Below are 23,543 nucleotides of genomic sequence, written 5' to 3' on the forward strand. Positions count from 1 at the left end.
TGAGATAACAATTCATATTTTAAGGCAAGACAGGAAAAGTTGAAACATCTGGCCCTTTGGACCTCCTTCCTCCCTTCTAGGATGCATCATCTCAGTCACTCAGTAGTGTCTGACTCTTTGTGACCCCATGGACTGTATCCAACCAGGCTCCTCTGTCCATGGGATTCTTCAGGCAAGAATACTGGACTGGGTTGCCATCGGGCATCTGTATTATGCATAACCTGGATCTGTCCAATGGCAGAGATGCTTGCTCAACCATGAAGATCAAATTTTCTCCTCCTGGTGCCAGCCCTGCCACTCCTTAAAAGGTGACCTTCTTTTCTCACTCCTATAAAGGGTCATAATGACCTACTACTTGCCTTGTGTATGCACATGCATGCGTGTATGCTAAGTCACTTCAGTCGTGTCCTACTCTTTGCCACCCCATAGATTGCAGCCCACCAGGCTCCTCTGTCCATGGGATTCTCCAGGCAAGAATACTGGAATGGTTGCCATGCCCTCCTCCAGGAGGTATTCCTGACCCAGGGATCAGACCCACGTCTCATATCTCCTGCATTGGCAGGTGGGTTCTTTACCACTAGTATCACCTGGGAAGCCCGTGCATGTAGATTCTTTCGGTGAATTTTATGTACAATGCCAAAATATTATTTTGCTTAAAGATAGCAACTGCTAGAGAACAGACTAGGTCAGATGACCTGGGGAGATATTAGGCCTTACCTAACAGAAGTTCTTAGCTTAACCTATTACTTATATCCTTATTAATGTTACTTGCTATATTACTTATATTCTGCTTATTTATGAAATTATTGTTTCTTGTACTACCAGATGTGTGACTGAGCTGCTGATAAAATTAATGATGATTAGATGACTTGAAATGATTGACCAAATGTATAATTTTATGAGATCAATGGCTGTGTTAGTAAAACTTGAGATATGGGAAGAAGCAACAAAAGAGAAACATTTCCTGAACCATAACAGACATAATAAGTTAAGACAAATAGTCCAAAGGCTTTTGGCTACTGTTAACAAGACTTAGTTCAGTAATAGCACATTACCTGTCAGTGAACCCCTTAGCTGACCTGGGAATGAGCAACGTGGGACAAGTTGGTCATGAAATGCCTCCCAAATCCTCATTTAAGTTAAGGCTGAAAAGGGGGGATTATAAGAATTTTGCCCACTATCAAGTTCTATAAGAATCAAGTCATTATCCACTACAGATGCTGACATATAATACACCCGGAAATGAATTCAGGGTGAAGATCTGAGCACGTTGTGCTCTGGGAAAACTGACAGAACCGGCCCTCAGATAGTCAGAGGTTTTCAGGAGAAAACTTTGTGAACTCAGTGTCTTGCATCTTCCTGTATGTAGAAAAACTCTAAAGTTATTAACTAAGATACCTATTCCTCACAAGGAGCAAGATGTGTGATTGATTACGTACATGTGCCCCTTCTCTAAAATCACAAACATACTGGCCTCTCCCCTTACCTTTTTGGAATAGTCCTTTGAGCTATCAGAAAGACTGTTTCCTGGGTTATAATCCTCAGGTTGGCTTAAATAAAATTTTCCATTTCTTTCCGAATTGACTACTGATTGTTTCATCATGTATCTTTAGGAAATGTAGCCTGTAATAATTACTATGTTATCATTTTTATAGTTTAACATTTTAAAATAAATACTACCTTCATATTATGAAACATTCAAAAGGTAAAAAGAGAAATCACTGAACATTCTTCCTCTGGGTCTAGCTACCCAGTTTCTTGTGTATTCTCTAAAGACGCTCCTGGGTGCATGTAAACAATTAAGTATTCTCCTCATCCACACTTTTTGTATTGACAGTACTATCATATTATATACACAGTTATATACCCATTAATTAACAGTGCATACCGGAAATTATCAGATCAGTATATAAAGTATTACTTTTTTTCTTTTTGGTAGATTAAAGATGGCCACAAGTTCTTTGCCATACTTTTACTTAAGAGAAAGAGTCTATTTCCCTTGCTTTGAATCTGGCCTGGCCTTATCACTCATTTTGTCAATAGAATGAGTTAGAAGTGATAATTTCTAAGGCTGACCCTTAAAGAGAGCTACAGCTTTATGCTCTGGCCACACTCCCTCTTGGAAGTGAGCCATCTTGCTGGAAGAAGCCCAAGCCATAAGGAGAGGACACATGGAGAAGAGCTAATGCTAATACACTATGATCAACAGTCTCAGCTTACTTTCAGCCCAACAACCAGCACCAACTGCCAGCCATCTGAATGAGCCATTTTGGACAATACAGCCTCATTGAGTCTCCAGATGACTGCAACCCCAGCTCATATCACATAGAACAGAACTTCCCCAGCTAAGCATAGTCACCCATTGAATTTTGAGAAGAAATCAATAATTATTATTGTTTTAAGCCACTATGTTTTAGGGTGGTTTGTGAATAGCAATAAATAACCCCAAAGCCAAGTATTCCATCATATATATATACCCCTACTTTACTCAACTTTTACTGATGGACATTCAGGTTGTTTCTACTCTTGTTACCTTTTTGCTACTACAAACAATGCTACAATTAATAATAATGTATATGTGTCATTTTACATGTATGGATATAATTGTGGGATGAATTTCTAGAAGTAGAATTTCTGGATACAAGGAAGTATGTGTCTATAGTTTTGATGGATATTATAAATTGTTATCAGAGATTTTGCTGACTTACACTACTATCAAAAATGTAATAGTAAAGAAACTTTGTATTCTGTTACAAGTTAATCACTAAGGGGATGCTGCTATTAAGCTCAAATTATACGTACATGGTGACCCTTCTTTGGGAAACCTGCCCCTCTAATAATGAACATTAAGCTAAAATGCCTTTGTGTAGCTCACAACAAATATCCTGACTGGCTGTTGTAAAGATGAAACTAGCGTATCCCTTCCAGAGTCTGACCAGAACCAGGACTTTGCCTACTCCCTGTGGTTCAGATGGTAAAGAATCTGCCTACAGTGTGGGAGACCCAGGATTGATCCTTGGGTTGGGAAGATCCCCTGGAGAAGGGAATGGCAAACCACTCCAGTATTCTTGCCTGGAGAATTCTGTGGACAGAGCAGATTGGTGGGCTACAGTCCATGGGGTGGCAAACAGTTGGACATGACTGAGCAACTAAAACTTTCACTTTTAGTATAAAAGAAGCCTGAACTCTACCTCTGGGAAGAAAGTTCTTTGGAATTCTTGTCTACCATCTTCTCAGTCTGCTGGCTTCTAAATAAAGTCATTATTCCTTGCTCCAGCAACCTGTCTCTCGATTGATTAGCCTGTCATGCAGCAAATAGTACAAGCTTGGACTCGGTAGCAATAATACTTGAAAATTCTCCCATAACTCTCAATAACACTGTGTTATCAGATTTTTTGATTTTTGCTAATCTAATAGATAGGAAATGATATCATTTTAATTTGTAGTTCTAAGTGAAGTTGAATATATTTTAATATATTTCAGAGCCATTATATTTTCTGTTAAGTGAAAGGTCCATGTCCTTTGCTCAGATTATATTAGGATTTTTTTTAATTTATAAAAACTCTTCAGGGAATTTAATCCTTTATTTATAATATAAGCTGTAAATATTTTCTCCCCAATTTGTCCTCTTTCTTTTGACTTTGCTTAGAGTACCTCTTGCTATGTATAGCTTTTTGTTTTTATGGGTCAAATCATCAGAATGGGGTCTTTCCCATTCTAAGAGTTTGAAATTGTACCTTGGATTCCTCTTCATATTTTCGTTTTAATTGTTTATTTCATTTAAATCTTTTCTAAAGCATGAATCTAAATTTGTTTTCCAGTTGGCTTTCTATTGTATTTCCTAATCTATTTACAAGTCTTCCTTATACCTCTTGATCTCCTCAAGGGCAAGAACCTTGACTCTTTATGGACATGTCCTAAATGCCTAGCACAATGGCTCATCTATAAGAGACTGTTGGTAAGTACTGATAACCATATGAAAGAAATTTTCATCCAGCCCTAGTTCCACAGATAAAACCACTCTTGTTGACATTATCTGGGCAGAGTTTGTTGAGAGAGAACAAATATGCTACTTAAAAGAAAATTATTTTAAACAATGCATTTTTTTTAAAGAATTTATTGAATTTGTTACAATATTGCTTCTGTTGTTTATGGCCCTGAGGCATGTGGCATCTTAGCTCCCCAACAAAGGATTGTGCCTGCACGCCCTGCATTGGAAAGTCAAGTCTTAACCACTGGACTGCCAAGGACGTACCTGGATGCTATGTTTTGTTTTTTTTTTTTTAATTTTTATTTTATTTTTAAACTTTACATAATTGTATTAGTTTTGCCAAATATCAAAATGAATCCGCCACAGGTATACATGTGTTCCCCATCCTGAACCCTCCTCCCTCCTCCCTCCCAATACCATCCCTCTGGGTCGTCCCCGTGCACTAGCCCCAAGCATCCAGTATCATGCATCGAACCTGGACTGGCAACTCCCTTTCATACATGATATTTTATATGTTTCAATGCCATTCTCCCAAATCTTCCCACCCTCTCCCTCTCCCGTAGAGTCCATAAGACTGTTAACAAGCACATTGGAAACTCTAGGACTCAAGTCTCAGTGATGTAGGAATACTTCAGTCTCATTTTTATCTGGATATACAGTGTTGCTCCATGTCCTTTGTGATAGGTTCCAGGACCACTGAAGAAACCAAAATCCCTCAGATCCTTAAGTCCCTTATATAAAATGGCACAATATTGGCCTATAACTTACTCACATCCTCCCATATACTTATCTCTATGTTACTTATGTAATGTAAACACTACGTAAATAGTTGACTATAAGGCCAATTCGAGTTTTGCTTTTTGTAACTTCCTGGAATTTTTTTCTGAGTATTTTCTCTCTGTGGTTGGTTGAATCTGAGGATATGAAACCCACAGATATAGGAGGGCTGACTGTATTTCCTATCTATTAGGTATAACTGCTCTTTCTCTTAATGCTGATTATTAACTCAATGCCTCAAATGCCAAAGTCTTATTACCTTGCACACAGACCTCTTTTAAAAAAAAATATTTATTTAGATTTATGTATTTTTGGCAGCACTAGGTCTTCATTGCTTTGCACGGGTTGTCTCTAGTTGTGGCGAGCAGGGGCTACTCTCTAGTTGTGGTGCATGGGCTGCTCATTGCCGAGGCTTCTTTTGTTGCAGAGCACAGGCTCTAGGTACATGGGCTCAATAGTTGTGGCTCATAGGCTGTAAAGCAAGGGCTCAGTAATTGTGGTGCACGGGCTTAGTTGCTCGGTAGCGTGTGGGATCTTCCCAGATCATGTACTGAACCTGTGTCCCATGAATTGGCAGGTGGATTCTTATCCACTGCACCACCAGGGAAGTCCAGATACAGACCTCTAATAGAAGTCTGGAAATCACCTTCAAATTTACCTAATTATCAAAACTTTTTACCACCTGGTCTCCACTCTAGACTTCCAAGTGATTAACATTTTTAATGGTTCCTTGTAATTGCTCTGATATGATAATGTATGCAAGCACATGTGCATTCAAAAATATTCTTTCTTCTTTCTTTTCATTCCTGTGTGTTTTGGTCAGAAGAGGAAATGTTTTAGGAATGAAGATATAATGAGAAATTTGAGAAACCACTGATATCACTGTGATGAGCTGTGGTTGAAGGGAACCCAAAAGGATAACAAGAGTAGTTCTTTCTTTCCAAGTATGGCCAAATAATGATGAATGCATTTACTTAATTCCCCTTAAATGAATCAAGTACCTCTCTTCCATGGGTAAGCTGTGTTATATACTGTCTTTTCCTTGTGTTTCTCAAAAGACTACAATAAAAACATTCTCCTTAGAGGTTTACTTTATTATTATTATTTTTGCTGCTTTTTGTGTTAGTTGTACATACTTCACATAGTGGTTGAACATGTAATAAAGATATATCTTTATCTTTGATGACTTGATGACATGGCTATCCCTATAGCAGATTGTATTTATTCAGAAGGGCTTCCCAGGTGGCTCAGTGATAAAGAATCTGCCTGCAATGCAGGAGACTCCCTGAGTGCAGGAGACATGGATTCCATCCTTGGGTCTGGAAAATCAACCTGGAGAAGGAAATGACAACCCAGTGAAGTTTTCTTGCTTGAGAAATCCCATGGACAGAGGAGCCTGGGCGGTGGGCTGCAGTCCACGGGGTCCTGAAGAGTCAGACATGATTTAGTGACTAAACAACAATAATTTATTCAGAAACTATGAAGTTGCCTATTTGAAATTATTTCCAGTAAAGTTTGTTAAAATACAACAGATCCGTTTGTCAAGCTTCAATACTCCCCACCCCTCACCCTCCACCTCTGTCTGAGCCAAGTGAAAAAAAAAGTGGAATTCTTATGAAGTTTAGTAGATTCCCAATAGGGTAATGCCCTAGGAAAATAACAAATGTTAGGCTGCAAAAATAATTGTGGTTTTGGTGAACTTTGACGTTTGATATTGGAATACATTCTTAAATATATTTTAATGTGCATTTCTCTATTTTTTTTTTTGCTAATGACTTATTACTTGCTGTGTATTTTATATTTATTTTAGTCTAGGGAAATAATATTAGACAAAAAGCAAATTCAAGCAATTTTCTTATTTGAGTTCAAAATGGGTCATAAAGCAGTGGAGACAACTCGCAACATCAACAACACATTTGGCCCAGGAACTGCTAATGAATGTACAATGCAGTAATGGTTTAAGAAGTTTTGCAAAGGAGATGAGAGCCTTGAAGATGAGAAGCATAGTAGCTGACCATAGGAAGCTGACAACGATCAACTGAGAGGCTCATTGAAGCTGATCCTTTTAGAACTACATGAGAAATTGCCGAAGAACTCAACCTCAACCATTCTATGGTTATTCAGCATTTGAAGCAAAGTGGAAAGGTGAAAAAGCTCGATAAGTGGGTGCATCATGAGCTGACAAAAATTTTAAAAATCATCATTTTGAAGTGTCATTTTCTCTTATTCTATGCAATAGCAACAAACCATTTCTTGATTGTTTTATGACATACAATGAAAAGTGGATTTTATATTCAACCACCAACAACCAGCTCAGTGGTTAGACAGAGAAGAAGCCTCAAAGCACTTCCCAAAACCAAACTTGCATCAAAAAATTCTTCAAGGATCTCAATAACTTTTTGCAAGGAAAATGCTTCCACAACCGGCAGGAGGCAGAAAATATTTAGAGTTTGTCGAATCCCGAAGTACAGAATTTTACACTACAAGAATAAACCAACCCATTTCTCATGGGCAAAAAAATGTGTTGATTATAATGGTTCCTATTTTGATTAATAAAGACGTGTTTGAGCCTAGTTATAATGATTTAAAACTCACGTTCTGAAATCACACATTTGCACCAACCTAATAGAATCTGATGTATCTATTTCAGATGGTGTTACTGAATTATGTCCTGCTGATTTTGGAATCTTGATCATTGATGTGGCTAATATATCAATAAAAGTGGGGAAAATGTTAGTCACTCAGTTGTGTCTGACTCTGTGACCCCATGGACTGTAGCCCACCAGGCTTCTCTGTCTGTGGAAGTCTCCAGGCAAGAATACTGGAGTGGACTGACATTCCCTCCTCCAAAGGATCGTCCCCACCCAGGGACTGAACCTGGGTTATAACTAATTAAATGTGGCTAATTATATCATTAATTAATGTGGCTAAAATATATCATTAAATGGTATAATTTTCTATAATATACAGTAATGGTGCTTACTATATGACTTTTGTGTTTATATCCATTTATAATATATCAAGGCATAACTCCAGGTTCTTTGAAGGACACTGCTTAATAAAGAGCAGTGAAAACTGAGGAGTTGATGGAAATTCTGACATTACTTCCACCTTCTTCCCCTACCACTGCTCTTACCATCCACAAGAAATTGTTCATAACCTCAATTTGGAGTCATCTTTTACTCAGGAATATCGCATCTGTAACAGGTATTTAGTGCTTTAAGATGGCTAAAATTGCTTTGACACTCCTCCCACTAAGAAGTTGTGTCCATGTCCTTCTTTCCTAGAGTCGGGATACACTCTGTGACTCTTTTAACCGAAACAGAATAGCAGAAGTGAGTTGTGCCAGTTTCTGAGACAAGGCTGTAAAAGACTGGCCGCTTTTACACCCTGTCTCTTGGAGCGTATCTTGAATCTTCACCTCAGGGAGGAGTTAGCTGCTGTGCGTGAAGCCTGACTATACTGACACAGCCATGGGTGAAGACTACGTGCTAAGTCTTTGCTGGCCCAGCCATCCCAACCTGGGCACCAAGACCAGTAGTCAAGGAGCCATGTTAGGCCTCCTAATCCCAGCAAACATGCCAAGAAGAAAAATGAAGATCCCAGACATATGGCCTCAGTCTAGCCATCCCAGCAGCTCCCAGCTATTCAAGCAACCCCAGCTGTGGCCACAAACGTCATGTATCAGACTCTCAAGCTGTCCCTGCTGTGCTGGCTCTAATCCCTGACCCACAGAATCATAGGCATCATGGACATAGTAAGAGTTTCACAGGTGTGTATATATTTGTGTATATAAAATTTTGCTCTTTAAAAATAGATGGTTTATTATTTATCCATTATATAGCAAAAAAGCTATTGGAAAAGAAAAAATTTAGATTATTGTTGCTATATACCACTGAGTTTTCAGGTGGTTTATGATCTGATAATAGATAAATGAACATGCGTCTTCTATATTTTATGTTTGAGGTTTCCCTGGTGACTCAGTTGGTAGAGTCTGCCTGCAGCGTGGGAGACCTGGCTTCAATCACTGGGTCGGGAAGATCCCCTGGAGAAGCAAATGGCAACCCACTCCAGCATTCTTGTCTGGAGAATTCCCCATACAGAGGAGTCTGGTGGGCTATAGTTCATGGGGTCACAAAGAGTCAGACACAAGTGAGTGACAAATGCTTTTATTTAGTAAAATTAAAAATATAAACATAGACAACATATAAACTTAAAAGATATATCAAATAGTTTTTTAAATAATATTCAATTTGTTTTAATGTCTATGTGATTAAGACTATAAGGTCATTGAATGTTTGACTTAGGAGAAATCATATTATGGATTGGTAGTAGTAGTGTTGGTATTGTTTTTAAGATGAGTGACTTTCCCACCAGAACAGATTTGAAGCATGCAGTATATTCACTCATATGTTCCCAGATCCCAGTCCTTTCACTAGACCACAGTAGGTGTTTAACAAATGTTTACTAAAATAAGAAATGAAGTATGAGATAAATACTTAAGTAGAAAACTCTCCTTTTGTTTTCATATCTTTATCTTGGACATCCTAAAACATGTTGCAAAGAGTTGCAGTGCACCAGCAGAGTGCATCTGAGGTATTCAATATTAAACCAAAAATTCAGATATATAATAACAGTGAACACTGATGAATGCCTCCTAAATGCCAGACATTAGAGTTGATGCATTCCTTCCTACTAACTGACATTCTTTTTATTCTCAATTTTACACACAAGAACAGTGAGGCTCAGAAAAATAATATACCTGATATTGTAAAAAGTTTTCATGTGACTTCAGCACCTAAGTGCCTAATACTGCTTCATTCTTAGACTTTTTTACACAATAACATTATTTACTAAACAAATTAATATAAAATATCAATAAATTAACTTTATTTTCTAAATAAAATAACACAATTTGACCACATTGACCACGAAGAATAGGACCTAAAGAACACGAAAGTAAGAAAAGTCAGTAATCTTTATTCTGCCCATTTCTTCTTTATTGTGGGCCACATTTGTATGATGGTTATTATACCTGCCTGTTATAAAAGACTAATCAGTGGTTAAAACCAAATTAAAGATTCTCATACAAAGAATTTTCAGAGAAATCAACTTCTGATCCAAAAAAAACTTCCTTTAACCAAATCTTAAACCTCATTCCATCATTGTTTTCTACTCTATAATTTTAAGGATTCAGAAGATATGATAGTATATTCCAAAGACTTCAGGTAGCAAATGAAAGAGGTGAAAAATTAAAACTAGAGGGGAAATTTTAAAAAAAATTTTTAATATTAATAGTAGTGAGCACACTCAGATTTATGCCTGATTTTATATATATATGTATATATATATATAGAGAGAGAGATAGATTTATAAAATATTTGTATGCTTGCTATATTAATTTAGTATACATACATAAATTTCTGTATTAATTATATATATATAACTTGTAAATATAGTTTTGATAACAAAATTGGTATACAGGTCAATAAGAAATTAGGAAGGAAGCATGCTTTATGAGGAAGCATGCTTTTTGGAGTAGAATGTGGCAACCCACTCCAATATTCTTGCCTGGACAGAGGACCCTGGTGGGCTACAGTCTGTGGGGCCGCAAAGAGTTGGACATGACTAAGTAACAGAGCACATGCTTTACAAACAGCTAGTTTTAATGAGTCTTCTTGATCTAAACAGAAAAGTATCAAAACTCTTCATTTTCTCATTACATATGTTTATTCTGTGTTTTAACTTATGGAAGAAATGTTTCATAGGAACTATTCACTTTCTATTACTGTGACTGTATTTTTTAAATTAATTGTACTGGTTCTTTGCCCACTAAACATTAATAAGCATGAAGAATCATTATGTTCTATATAAGAATGTTGAAAAATGTAGATTTTCTCAAGAGAGATGAATAACAACTTTCACTATAGTCTTGAAAATAAAACAAATGCTAGTATATTTTTCGTTTATTTTAATGTCTTTTTTTTTTTTGGCCACATGGTACAGTATGTGGGATCTTAAGTTCCCCAATCAGGGCTCAAACTCACACCCCCGGTACAAGAAGTGCTGAGCCTTAACCACTGGACCACCAGAGAAGTTCCGTGTTTGTTTTAAATAAATACATCATTGGAGTGCTCATACATTTCATTTTTGGATCAAATGGAATTTTAAATTTAGAAGGTATGTACCAATATAGTTTTTAAAATTCTAATTAAAAATTTTTTATTCTCATTCCAAAATATCTACCAATAGTTTACGTTTTTAAAATATTGAGACATATACGATAAAAAGAAAATCAGACATTTATTTGTACTAGTGTATTTCAATACTAGAACTATATAGTGTCCCAGAGATGGAAGGAAAATAACATTGTTAAGATAATTAATTTTTCTAGTTAAAAATCAATATTTTATAACATGACCTGACCAAGTCCATATGCTTTTTTTCTTTATCGTTTCACTGTGTTCTCTAATCTATAAAAATGTTATATATTTTAAATTATCTATTGCCTCGTCCAGTGCTTGCCAATTTCTAAAAAGCACTAAAATAAGTAGCTCTAGGCTGTAGTTTGTTTAAAAGAGAATATTACTTTATGGTCACTTAAATTCAACTTTCTCAAACTTCTTTATAAAAGCAACCAATTAATCTTGCCATAAGAGCCTCTGGGCTCTACAGTGAGTATACTTTTTCTTTAAAAATTGCAGTATCATTGACCCATACTCCATCACAGAAGTTCTAGTATTTTGCCAGGGAAATTAGTGATGCCTACTGGGCAATATGTTCTATTTAGTGTACCACTTCATCGAGTGCTAACATGTATGTCTCTATCACTAGTGACTGCTGAGTCTCCTCATGCCAGACATTGTTCTTACTACGTGGAGTAAGGTGTTAAGTTGATAGATTTTGACGACATTTAAACTGATTACTCAGCAGTAATTATTGGGTAAAAGAAAAAAAGACTGCACTGTCTCCCGTTTCTTTGAAATTGTATAAACAGAAGCCTTCTTGACATGACACCTCAACTAAAATTTAGTAAGGGATGTTCCAACACTTAAATATGTAAATTCATTTAGTTTGAGTAAAGTAAATATCGAGTTATGTTTATTTTTTAAGCACATTCCCCAGTATCTTAATAAAATTTAAACTGATTTCATTTATTGGTTCTATAACTTTAAAAGATAATCTACCATGAGTCCATTGGAGCATCATTTACATTGTTTATATCAAATAAGTTTAATTCTATGAATGTATAATGATACTAAACAAAAAATACTATCATTGGTCATCTTTGGAGGATATTAGGGAACCAAAGCTTTATTCTGAAAATCAGTAATTAGAGGGAAGAAATCAAACACTTATTCTGCCTTTCCATAAATAAATGTGCCTCAGGACAACCAAATGGTTGACGAAGGAAAGTTTCTTTTTATATAATTAGCTGCTCAAATCATATAAAAAGGAAACTCAATAAGAATAATGCCATTTTATCACTCTAAATTAGTTAATGGATTTAAGCAAAGATAAATTACTTCAAAAATCACAAAAAGTCAGGTTGCCTTCTGATAGACATACACACCATTGCCTATGACGTAGTCCTTTGAACCTGAATCTGATCAAGCCTCTTGATCTATTGATCAATTTATAGAAAATACAAGAAATACAGAAAATACAGAAAAGATGAAGGAATATGTTAAATGACAACAAGAAGTAGGGTTGGCAAAATTCACACTGTGGAAATTATAGGACAAACAACTCAGTTTCTTGCACAAATAAATTGCAAGGAAAATAAACAGTGATGGATAAATTCAGACATAACATTACATAGTATTTTTAGACATTTTTTTATTATGGCTGACAATATTTTTAATTTTATTTATTTATGGGTGACAATTTTTTAAAATTTTAGTTATTTATTTATGGCTGCACGGGGTCTTTGCTGCTGTGTACAGGCTTTCCCTATAGTTGTGGCGAGTGGGTGCTGTTCTCTTGCTGCTGTGCACAGGGTTCTCCTTGTGTTGGCTTCTCTTGTTGCAGAACACAGGCTCAGTAGTTATGGCTCACAGGCTGTAAAGCATGGGTTCAGTATCAGTAGCCCATGGGCTTAGTTCTGGCATGTGGAATATTTCTAGACTGGAGATTGAATCCATGTCCCCTGCATTGGCATGATTCCCAACAACTGAACCACCAGGGAAGTCCCTAGACAATGTCTTTTTCTTTTTTTTTAACTATTTGTGTTTTAGAGATTGTTCCTGTTGTTGTTCAGTCGATTAGTGTCTGACTCTTTGTGACCCCATGAACTGCAGCACGCCAGGCCTCCCTGTCCCTTGCCATCTCCCAGAGTTTGCCCAAGTTCATGTTCATTGCATTGGTGATGCCGTCCAGCCAGCACATCCTCTGACGCCCTCTTATCCTTCTGCCCTCAATCTTTCCCATAATCAAGGACTTTTCCAATGAGTCGTCCGTTCACATCAGGTGACCAAAATACTGGAGCTTCAACTTCAGCATCAGTCCTTCCAGTGAACATTCAGGATTCATATCCCTTAAGATTGACTGGTTTGATCTTGCTGTCCAAGGGACACTCAGGAGTCCTTTCCAGCACCACGGTTTGATGGCATCAATTCTTTGGCATTCTGCCTTCTTTATGGTCCAGCTCTCAAAACTGTACGTGGCAGCTGGGAAGACCATAGCCTTGAATACACAGACCTTTGTCGGCAAAGTAACATCTCTATTTTTCAACACACTGCCTAGATTTGTCATCACTTTCCTGCCAAGAGGCAATCATCTTCTGATTTCATGGCTGCAGTCACCATCCACAGTGATTTTGGAGCCCAAGAAGAGGAAACCTGTCACTGCTTCCACCTTTTCCCCTTCTATTTGCCATGCAGTAATGGGGCCGGATGTCATGATCTTAGTTTTTTTTAATATTTAGTTTTAAGCTGGCTCTTTCACTCTCCTCCTTCACCCTCATCAAGAGGCTATTTAGTACTTCTTTGCTTTCTGCCATTAGAGTGGGATCATCTGCATATCTAAGGTTGTTGATGTTTTTCCCGCCTATCTTGATTCCAGCTTGAAACTTGTCCAGCCTGGTATGTCTCGTGATGTGCTCAGCATATAGGTTAAACAAACAGGGTGACAGCAGACAGCCCTGTCATACTCCTTTCTCGATCTTGAACCAATCAGTTGTTCCATACGGGGTTCTAACTGTTGTTCCTTGACCTGCATACAGGTTTCTCAGGAGACAGGTAAGATGGTCTGGTATTCCCATCACTCTAAGAGTCATGATGCACGTAGTCAAAGGCTTTAGCGTAGTCGATAAAACAAAGATAGATGTTTTTCAGAAATTCCCTTGCTTTCTCTATAATCCAGCGAATGTTGGCAATTTGATCTCTAGTTCCTCTTCCTTTTCTAAACCCAGGTTGGACATCTTGATTCATGTCATGCTGAAGCCTAGCATGGAAAATTTTAAGCATGACTTTTCTAGCATGGAGATGTGTGCAATTGTCCAATGGCTAGCACATTCTTTGGTACTACCCTTCTTGGGAATTGGGGTGAAGGTCGGCCTTTTCCAGTCCTGTGACCACTGCTGGGTCTTCCAGATTTGCTGACATAATGAACGTAAAACCTTGATGGCATCATCCTTTAGGAATTTGAATAGTTCTGCTGGAATTTTATCACATCTACTAGCTTTATTAACAGCAGTACTTCTTAAGGCCCACTTGACTTCGCACTCCAGAATGTCAAAAGAGATACTTCCTATCAACTCATTAATAAAGATTTAAGATAGAGATATCTATTTTTCTAATTTTTAAACTATCATTTCTTTTTTCTAGGGTAATATTAATAATAAAAACCTCAAGCTAGAAACCAGTCTCTCTTTCTTTGAAGGAAGAGAAAAAGTAATCATGTAGAATTCTTTACATCCTGACCTAAGGACAGACAGCCTTTCCATTCTTACCCTGGAGTTTGCTAGGGCTGCAATAACAAATAGTAGACTGGGTTGGCTTTAACAGTAGACATTTATTTTCTCAAGTTCTGGAGACTAGAAGTCCAAAATCAAGGTGCTGACAGGTCTGGAGTCTTCTGAAGGAGATCTGCAAATCTCCTTGTTTTGCAAATGGCCACTTTTTTCCTGTGTCCTCACATGCTCTTTTTCTCTAAACACATGTGTTCTGGGTATCTCTCTGCATGTCCAATTTTTTTTCTTCTTATAAAGACATCAGTCACATTAAATTAGGGATGACCCTGACACCCTTATTTGAACTTAATCACCTCTTTAAGATTCTGTCTCTAATAAGTCACATTCTAAGTCATATTCAACATGAATTTTGCAGGGATGATTCAGCTGATAACAAGGCCTTTCAAAATCTCACCATGTTCATTTGTAATATCAATGCCATGTGCATGTGAGCTAAGTCACTTCAGTTGTGTCTGGCTCTGCAATCCTATGGACTGCAGCCTGCCAGGCTCCTCTGTCCGTAGGATTCTCCAGGCAAGTGTACCAGAGTGGGTTGCCATTTCCTCCTCCAGGGGATCTTCCTGACCCAGGGATCAAACCCACATCTCTTATGTCTCCTGCATTGGCAGGCAGGTTCTTTACCACGAATACCACCTGGGAAGCCATGTTAACTGCTTAAAATGGTTTGAAATCTAGAAAAAACTTCAGTGTTGATGTAAAAGCTAAGCCCTTGAAGCTCATGCAATTAATTACAAAGCTACACTTTGCAAATAGTCTGTAGCCAAACATTTCTAATCATTGACTCTCATACCCTAATTCTCCAGACATGAGCCCTCCAATATGGCAGCCACATGTGGCCATAAAGTGATTTTTATGTACACTTGGAATGAATGGTCCAAACTGAGATGTCAGTCTAAATCACTGAATTTCAAAGTGTTATTAAGGAAAAAACAAGTCAACTAAGTAATTTTTTTATTGATTACAAGTGCAAATATTTTGGATATGTAATTATTAAAATAATTTAATGTTTCTTATTTAAAATTATGGTTACTAAAAAAGTTTAAAATGACATTGTGGCTAGAATTATATTTTATTGGTTGGTGCTTTCCCAAATGCAGGTATGTATCATCCGAATTAAGACTTGCTTTGAGTCTTTCTTAGACTTCCAATTTATAATTCATCACAAATCCCTTCTCTTTCTGCATCCCCACTAATCTACCCAGGGACAGAATTCTAGCACTTTATCCAGTCCATAACACATATTTCAAACCTAAGAGACACTTGCCATTTGTTGGGAAGACAATCTGTAATGCTAACAAATTCAACTGAAATGTTATATTTATTGAAATTCCAAGTGATGAGTAATCCTATTGCCTTTCATCTTTCCCGAGAGAATAAGAGTAGTTGACAAATATACTCTCACTTCTCACTTACTAGTAGTACTAAGAAGTCTTATGTTCTAATTTCACCAAAACACTAGAACTGAGATTATTAGGGTTTCTAAAAATTTTAAAGTGATTATTTTATGTACACGCAGCTGCTAGATCCTATGGTGGGATATGTGTTTTGATTTGTTTTTAAAAATGTTGATGAGTTGAGAGGAAAAACCACAGATAGTATTTGAAGATCAAGAATTTATCACTTTTTTAGGAACATAAAATATGGTTAGCATTCACACCTTTTAGAAGTATTTATTTTCCATTTTTAAAATAGCATTGTTGGGTGTAATTTAAAGGAGTGCTAGAACTTGAATCCCCAACAGGGACCGGCACATTTACAGACTGAAAGCATTTTAAAATTTCTGTTTGCTATACCATGGTTTAAGCTCTTTCATATAGCTGGAAAGTGGACAGGGGGAAGTGAATAATTAAAGGAAAGATAAAAGCTAATAGCCCTGTTACTTAACCAATTTTTTAATTTTCAAAGCTAACTGGGCTATGTTCAACTACATGCCCCTCCCAGTTGGATCTACCTGATATATAGAAAAGCAAAAGGAACCCTTCCTCCAAATCCTTAACCTTAATTGCAAAAGTTTATTGTTTATATCCATGAGGGGGAAATGTAAATAAATTACATTGTTTCTCAAATACATTAAGTTCTATCATTAAAGTTTTTGACTTGTGAGCATTGTAACTCACTTTCAATGGATTTAATTTTATATCCTACGTATGATGTCAAGCATACCTTCTAAATTCCTTAAACTGAATAAGTTATACTTACCATCAACACTGAAGATGTAAAATTTTTCTCTAAAACTTGCATTTTATAGTTAAATCTGTAAAAAATCCTATTTTAGCAAGCTTGATTATATCAACTGTTAAAACTTTATTTTACAAGCAATAGGAATTGGATCAAATAATTATTATAATCCAGAGGAATTATTTTATAACCATAGCAAATGCCATTATACACACTGCCAATACAGATTTAATAGACAATACTGAACTGTACAAGAAGTTATTTATTTTTCCTTAATCTCAAAGCTATTTTAGTAATACAAAAAGCCATATTAACATTTCTCCATTAGAAAACAATGTGATGTACAAAACTTTGGATGAAAAGATATATGTCAAATTTCACTTAATCATTTGGTGGAAAATCCACCACTTCATTGATACCACCCAAAGTGTTTTAGGCAATGATTAAAATCAAAGTAAGCATCTTAATAAACTCCAGCTGTTAAAAAAAAACAGACCTAGCAATATAGTTGGCTACATAGTATTTTTGACTACTCAGGGTTACTTTTTAAAATCCATTTTTTTTTCTGAGTCCTACCACATACCAAGTGCTGTACTTGTCCAAGTAGGTATTTGAGGAAAAGTTGGTAAGGTAGAAGACCCCATAAAGCAGTCCTTTGGTTACCGTATTTGACTTTTAACTTTTAAACGTCCTCCAAGATCAAGGAACCCCAACTAAAAGTACACACTCTTCCAAGTGTTATTTGATTTTATTAGTGGGGAGGGTGTTGGTAAAGAGGTCATGAACTATTATTTATAATCCATTATTCCAATTAAAAGCACATGTCAGAAACTAATTTGTTATTTTTCTAATGAGTTTAAGATCTGGCATTCAGTTATTACCAACGTGGTTCACCCTACAAGGCACACTGCTCAAAAACAGCAAAGCAGGTATGCATAAATGCTTTTCTTTGCATTTAGTGAAGTAATATTTGATAGCCATATTTATCTTAAAATTCAGTTTTTTAAGGTTCAGTGAAGAAAATAAATCCAGTTATGGGGTGGTAAAGAGCAAAGAAAGTTAACTAGTAAATTATTTCTATACAAAGAAATTTTATTCTCTATCTTTTCCTTTGAATAACAAGATACTAACACACTATTTTCATTAAAAAAAAAAAAAATGCTTGCAACTATTGAACTGAAGCAAGTACAAAGGCCCATAAACCAACAGTATCGTCCATTCATCACCATTACTTCTTTACATTAAGCTTGTTCTCCTAAAGTATAATGCATACTCTAAGCTATAACTTGGAAATTAGCCAAGCACTAAGCAATTACAATGGCAGGTAATACACCATCAGTTTTTAAAACACTTTCGGTCACTTTTCATGACCCACCTCCAGTTTGAATTGAATATATTCTCAGTATAAATTTGTTTTGGGATCCGCATGACAAAAAAAAATGTAATTTTATGACATTTTCACATAAGACATTTAAATAGTCTTCAGTTCATACCACTTTTGTATTAAATGATTCATCCTGACATGCTATATATAACTACAATAAAAATAACCAATTTTTAAAGAAAACTAAATGCAGATAAACGTTAACAGATTTGACATGGAATGTTGTAAGATATTCCTGTACGTAATCTGATACTACTGATTATAAATTTACGAGTTTGAAAAACTTCAGATTAAAAACCACAAGAAAAATTTACTCTTGATGGCATGCAAGATCTTTTTCAAAATGAAACCAGGACCTCAAAGTCTCAGTATTTTATCAGAACATAAAGAAACACAACAAATTTGTACATTTTATTCACATTTATTTTTCGCTTTTAGTGTGCTCACAGAAAATTAGAACACCTTAAGCAGGAGTTTAATAGCAATTTTTGTAAGCAAAGTTACATTCCATCTCTAAGTCAAATTGGTCAAAGCTTCTCCAGTATTTACAAAACATGATAGACAAGATGCTACACAAAACCATTGCATCTGAAGATTTTTTCCTTATTCTCAAAGACGACTGGAAAAGAAAGCATTGTCTGCTGTAATCAAAAACATACCACAGTATAAACAGTAACCATTCCACTTATCACAGCTTGGTTGAGTTTAAAATTTGTGTTTAAAAGGTCCAAGATGACTGCAGTTTTACAAAAATGGGCAGGGTGGAAAGTTGCAAACTTCATGTGCTTCTGGATATCAAGATTTGTTTTTATACAATAGTCACAGTTAAAAACACCCTGCTGGTAATACATAATTACACTTTATTAAGGTCATAAACCAGCAATAAACAATAAAGCCTATACAACTTGTAGTTCTACTTAATCACTGACTGGTACAGCTAACATGAGATAAGTGAAAAGTTCCTATGGTTTAAATGAACTCCTAAGACTATGATCTTTTTAAAAATCTGGGTATCGGTGTTTTTTTTTTTTTCCTCTTTCCTTCTTAGTCAAGACTTGTAGTGTTGTAAACCTGCCTCACAAAATACATCGTAATAACTTTTCTTAAAAAAAAAAAAAAAAAGACTAAGCCTTTACACCATCATTTCTAGTGGTACATTATCTTGGCAATGTTATGCACCACTTAAATTTCTCCATGGTGGCCCCTATCACTTCATCTGATATCCCTTTTTGACCCACCCATCTCCTTCATATATGGGCATGTCCATAGATTGACAAAGAAAGTTTACAATTTTGAATAAAGATGCAAAGTATGCAAAAAACATTAATACTGATGCAAAAAATAAAAATAAAAGAGAAACAAGGCAGAGGAAGGTATTTAAGCTCTCCTCGACCTGTTGGAATGGTGGTAACAGAATGATCTGAGATGGGATCTGTGGGGAGTGGGTTAAAAACAAAATTTGTTGTTTAAAAAAAAGTAAAATAAAAAAAGACATCTTTAAAATCAATCCCTGGTTGTAGACAAGTTCTCCAAAACCAGTACCTGGCACCACTCCAACAAACAAACGGGGGGAGAAAAGTTCTTCGATTATCTCAAAAAATCTTGCCCTTTTACTCGGCTGCCTCCGCTGGGGGCGCTTCTGGACTGCACTCGGGCTGGGCCTCCTGTGAGGGGGCTGCGCAGGCTGACGACGCTGGGGCGGCCGCCGCCTCCTCAGCGGGGGCCGCCTCCTGCTCTGGGGGCACGCCGGGCCCGGCGGCCGAGGGCGCCTCGCAGCCGGCCGCGCTGACCCCAGCCTCTTCTGCCTTCTCTTCAGCCTTGCTGGGCTCCTCGACGGCCTTAGCCTCCTCGCTGGCGGGCGGCTTCTCGGGCGCGACGGCAGCCTCCTCGGGCTTGGCCTCCTGCGGGTCGCCCCCCGCCGCCCCCTCCTCGCCCGCGGCCGCCTCCTCGCCTGGCGCCGCTGTCGGCTCCCCGGGGGCCGCACCCGCCTCGCCGGCGGTCGCAGCGGCGCCCCCAGAGGCCTCGTCCTTGCCGCCTTCGGCGGAGGCGCCGGCGGCCCCTTCGGCCTCACCGCCCTCTCCTGCCTCCTTCTTGTTCTTCTTGAAGGAGAAGCCGCTCAGCTTGAAAGACTTCTTGAAGGAAAAGCGCTTCTTTTTTTTTTTCGGGGTCTCGTTGCTGGGCGAGGGCGTGGCCCCGTCCTCAGCCTTCGGCGAAGACGTCGAGGAGGCGGCAGAGGCGGCCTCCCCCTCGGCGGCCGTGGGTGAGCCGGGCTCGGCGGCCTCGCCCTCCACGGGGGCCTCCTTCTCCACGGGGCTGGCCCCGGCGTCGGGGGCAGCGGCGGCCGGCTCATCTTTCTCGGCCGCGGCAGGCGACGCTGCCCCACTCCCGGCGGCCGCGGGCTCCTCCTTGTCGGCCGCCGGGGCGCTGCCGTTGGCCTGCAGCTCCTCCTTGGCGCCGGGCTCGGCGGCCGCGGGAGAAGCATCGCCGTTTACCTTCACGTGGCCATTTTCCTGCGGGGCAGAGAAAGCGGGAGGTCACTGAGGGGGCCCGGGCCTGTCATCCCCGCCCCCACTTCTGGACCGGGAGGGTCCACCGTCCCTCCGGGCCCCTCAGGTTTTGCAGATCCTCTCCCTTTTGGGGAGACGGGGTTGGATGCCCCGACGAGAGTTCCTCGAAGACCTGGGGCAGTGGTGTTTGGGGTGCCTAAAGGCACTGCGGGGGCCTTGACCACGCAACAAATTCCGAGGCCTTAAGAGGGCAGAGACCGAAACGTGGAAAGCAAAGGGTAACCCATTCCAACCTTCGCCTCATGGGCTTTAGGATAAGAGTCCTATAATAAATGATACACCAAACGCCCGTTGGAAGGAGACACAGACACAGTACCAGAGCCAGTGATCTGTGCCTAGGTTACACGTCCCCTTTTCTCCCTAAACTCCAAAGGCCTCTTCAAAACACCAAGAACTCCCAGGGGGGATCCCAGCGTTCCAGCCCGAAGCGCATAGACTGCGCGCGCGAAGGCCCTACGCCCCAAGACCTGGGGTCGGCAGGGGGCGCTGCGCCTCCACCAGCTGACCTTGGCGCAGGCAGGCGCGGAGGGGCGGGGCCGCCCCGCCACCCCGCCCTACCCGGTCGGGCCCTGCCCGCTGGCCGAGGCGCCCCCGAGCCCGGATAGCGCAGCCCAGAGTCCGCAAACAAAGCTCAGGTGGCATCCTGGTCGGCATAAAACCAACAAGGCAGGGGGAAAACCATTATTTCAGAGGTCTTGTCTCTGCTTCCACGCCCACCTTTGCCTGTGATTCTGAGAAGCCCGGGCGCGCCCCGGCGGCTCATTTTGCATTTTTAACGGGTTCAAAGCCTCTTGGCAGAGCCTGCCTTTCCTATTAGGTTAGGGCAGGCGAAGCAACACGGTCTCTGCTCTAGGAAAAGAGGCGTGGTGATTGCCCGGTGTTTGTGAAGCAGCCACCCTTGGCCGACCTCTCGCGCCCACCCAACTGTGGCCATCTGCCTGGATTCGGGCAGCGCCGGGGCAGCCCCCGCAGTGGTCCAGGCGCCACGCACACCAACAATCTCGACTGAAACACACGAACTGCCTCCTGTTGACCATCTGGACAGGTTCTTCAAGGACCCACAGTCTTCCCACCCTAGGGAGACCATTTAAAAGTCAGATGGGTGTGTTAATTCCACAGACAACTACGAATAAAGACTTAGAACAGTGAGAAAAGCCCATCGAAAGGTAGTGAAACCTGCCCACCTCCAGCCACCCAGCAACCTTTCCAAGAACCCAGGTCACGCCACCTCGGTTTACAATAAGACAGCTCTCCTTCCCTCCTCAGCCTTTCTTCACCGCCATCCCTACTGCGCTCCCCCCACCCTTCTCTACCCACACACATACAATCACACCAGAAATCCTGAAGGCGACCCAGTCTCGACAACAGACAGCCACCAAAACACCTTTGTGCCCACCAAGCACAAATGTAACCTGGCTGGGGGTGGGGGTGGGGGTAGCACCTAGCTAGTCAGGTTCTGCCAAGCTCCAAACACGCCATTTTAAACGATTTATCACTTCTTTCCTCCCGTCTACACAAGAATTCGCCAGGATTCTCTGGGAACCATTACTTTGGGAGTCAGAGGAGACCCCACCTATGAGAAATTGACAATTTGGCTATCGCTTTCCATTCAACTTTCAGACTGGAATCTGGCCACGCTTCTCTCCGCCGAATGCGCCTCGGGCACGACCAAGGAGGGAAGGGGAAGGGCCGGGATTAGAGAAAGACACCAAATAAATGACCAGAACCACAGGTAGAATTTACCTGCCCATTCGCTTTAGAAGGCGACGAGGCCACAGCCGCCTCCCCGGGCCTCTCCGCGGTGGCTTCTCCCTTCGCGGCGGTCTTGGAGAACTGGGCACCCATGCTGGTCTTCAACAAAGAAACTCAACAGATCCAAGGGGGGAACAAAGAGCTTCGGGTTGGTGTAACGACGGGGCAAGCGGCAGCAGCAGCGGCAGCAGCAGCGGCGGCAGCAGCACACACACCGGAGGGAGGGGGGAGTGGGGGTGGTGAAGAGGACAGAACAGAACCGATTAAATACACGCCGGATAAAAAAATTTTAGTCGTAGAGATCAAAAAGCAGCAGCGCAGGAGGGAGGGGAAAAGGGTGGAAAAGTCGAGCACAAAAAAAGGAGCCCAAGTGTAGTTTTTTAAAAAAAAGAAGTAATAAAAAAATCCCAGATTTGTAGCCGCACTGTAGACAAGAGGAAAATGGAGAAATCTCCCTGGTTGCTAATAAGATGCGGGGTCCAACGCCCAAGTGCACAGATGAATGGGCTCGCGGGCGCTGACGCGGCCCCCGCGCTCGCCGGCCAATCCGCGCGCCGCACACAAAGCAGGGGGTGGGGCCTGCGCTCCCGGCGAACAATGGAGCCGCGCTTTGCAAACGGTTTGAAAATCAGCCTCAGACGGAGAATTAATGTCCTTCAAATAAATAAATCAATTAAAAAATACCTGCCTTTCGCCTCCTTCTGCTTGAAAATAATAATGCAGTACTGGATTGGCTTGCTTTGTTTGTAATTAATTAACGCGGGGGGGCGGGTACTTGTGGATGAGGGCGGAGAAAGCGTTAACTTGACTCGCTTTGGCTCTAGTCGGTCTATAACCGTGTCTGTCTCCTTCCACTCCCTCCCCTCCCCCATCTTTCCGTGTGTTTATGTGTATGTGTGTGTATGTACGCAAGTTTTTTAG

General features: G+C 39.9%; 1 protein-coding gene and 1 long non-coding RNA gene across 2 annotated transcripts; one reads left to right on the forward strand and one right to left on the reverse strand.

The window, feature by feature from the left end:
* The first annotated feature begins 427 nt into the window (after positions 1–427).
* On the forward strand, positions 428–5,850 carry LOC147365805 (uncharacterized). The gene is made up of 3 exons (XR_015132800.1): positions 428–562; positions 3,887–3,958; positions 5,592–5,850. It is a non-coding gene; the product is annotated as an uncharacterized LOC147365805 (long non-coding RNA).
* Positions 5,851–17,161: 11,311 nt separating this feature from the next.
* Positions 17,162–23,258, reverse strand: MARCKS (myristoylated alanine rich protein kinase C substrate). Its single transcript, XM_086317221.1, has 2 exons — positions 22,614–23,258; positions 17,162–20,813 (listed from the first exon to the last, which is right to left on the reverse strand). The coding sequence occupies exons 1-2, from the start codon at positions 22,713–22,715 to the stop codon at positions 19,914–19,916; spliced, it is 1,002 nt and encodes a 333-aa protein (XP_086173347.1). The 5' UTR covers positions 22,716–23,258; the 3' UTR covers positions 17,162–19,913.
* Positions 23,259–23,543: the final 285 nt, after the last annotated feature.

The sequence above is a fragment of the Bos grunniens genome, chromosome 9, assembly GCF_055505025.1.
Source record: "Bos grunniens cultivar Pamir isolate PY7600 chromosome 9, Bosgru_T2T1.0, whole genome shotgun sequence".
Lineage (NCBI taxonomy): Eukaryota > Metazoa > Chordata > Mammalia > Artiodactyla > Bovidae > Bos > Bos grunniens.

What these genes read in the sequence shown, in the direction of transcription:
- MARCKS (XM_086317221.1), bottom strand. Translation starts at nt 22,715, where the DNA reads ATGGGTGCCCAGTTCTCCAAGACCGCCGCGAAGGGAGAAGCCACCGCG. An exon ending in CTTCTAAAGCGAATGGGCAG is followed by an intron (nt 20,814 to 22,613) that starts GTAAATTCTACC and finishes TCTGCCCCGCAG; the next exon opens with GAAAATGGCCACGTGAAGGT.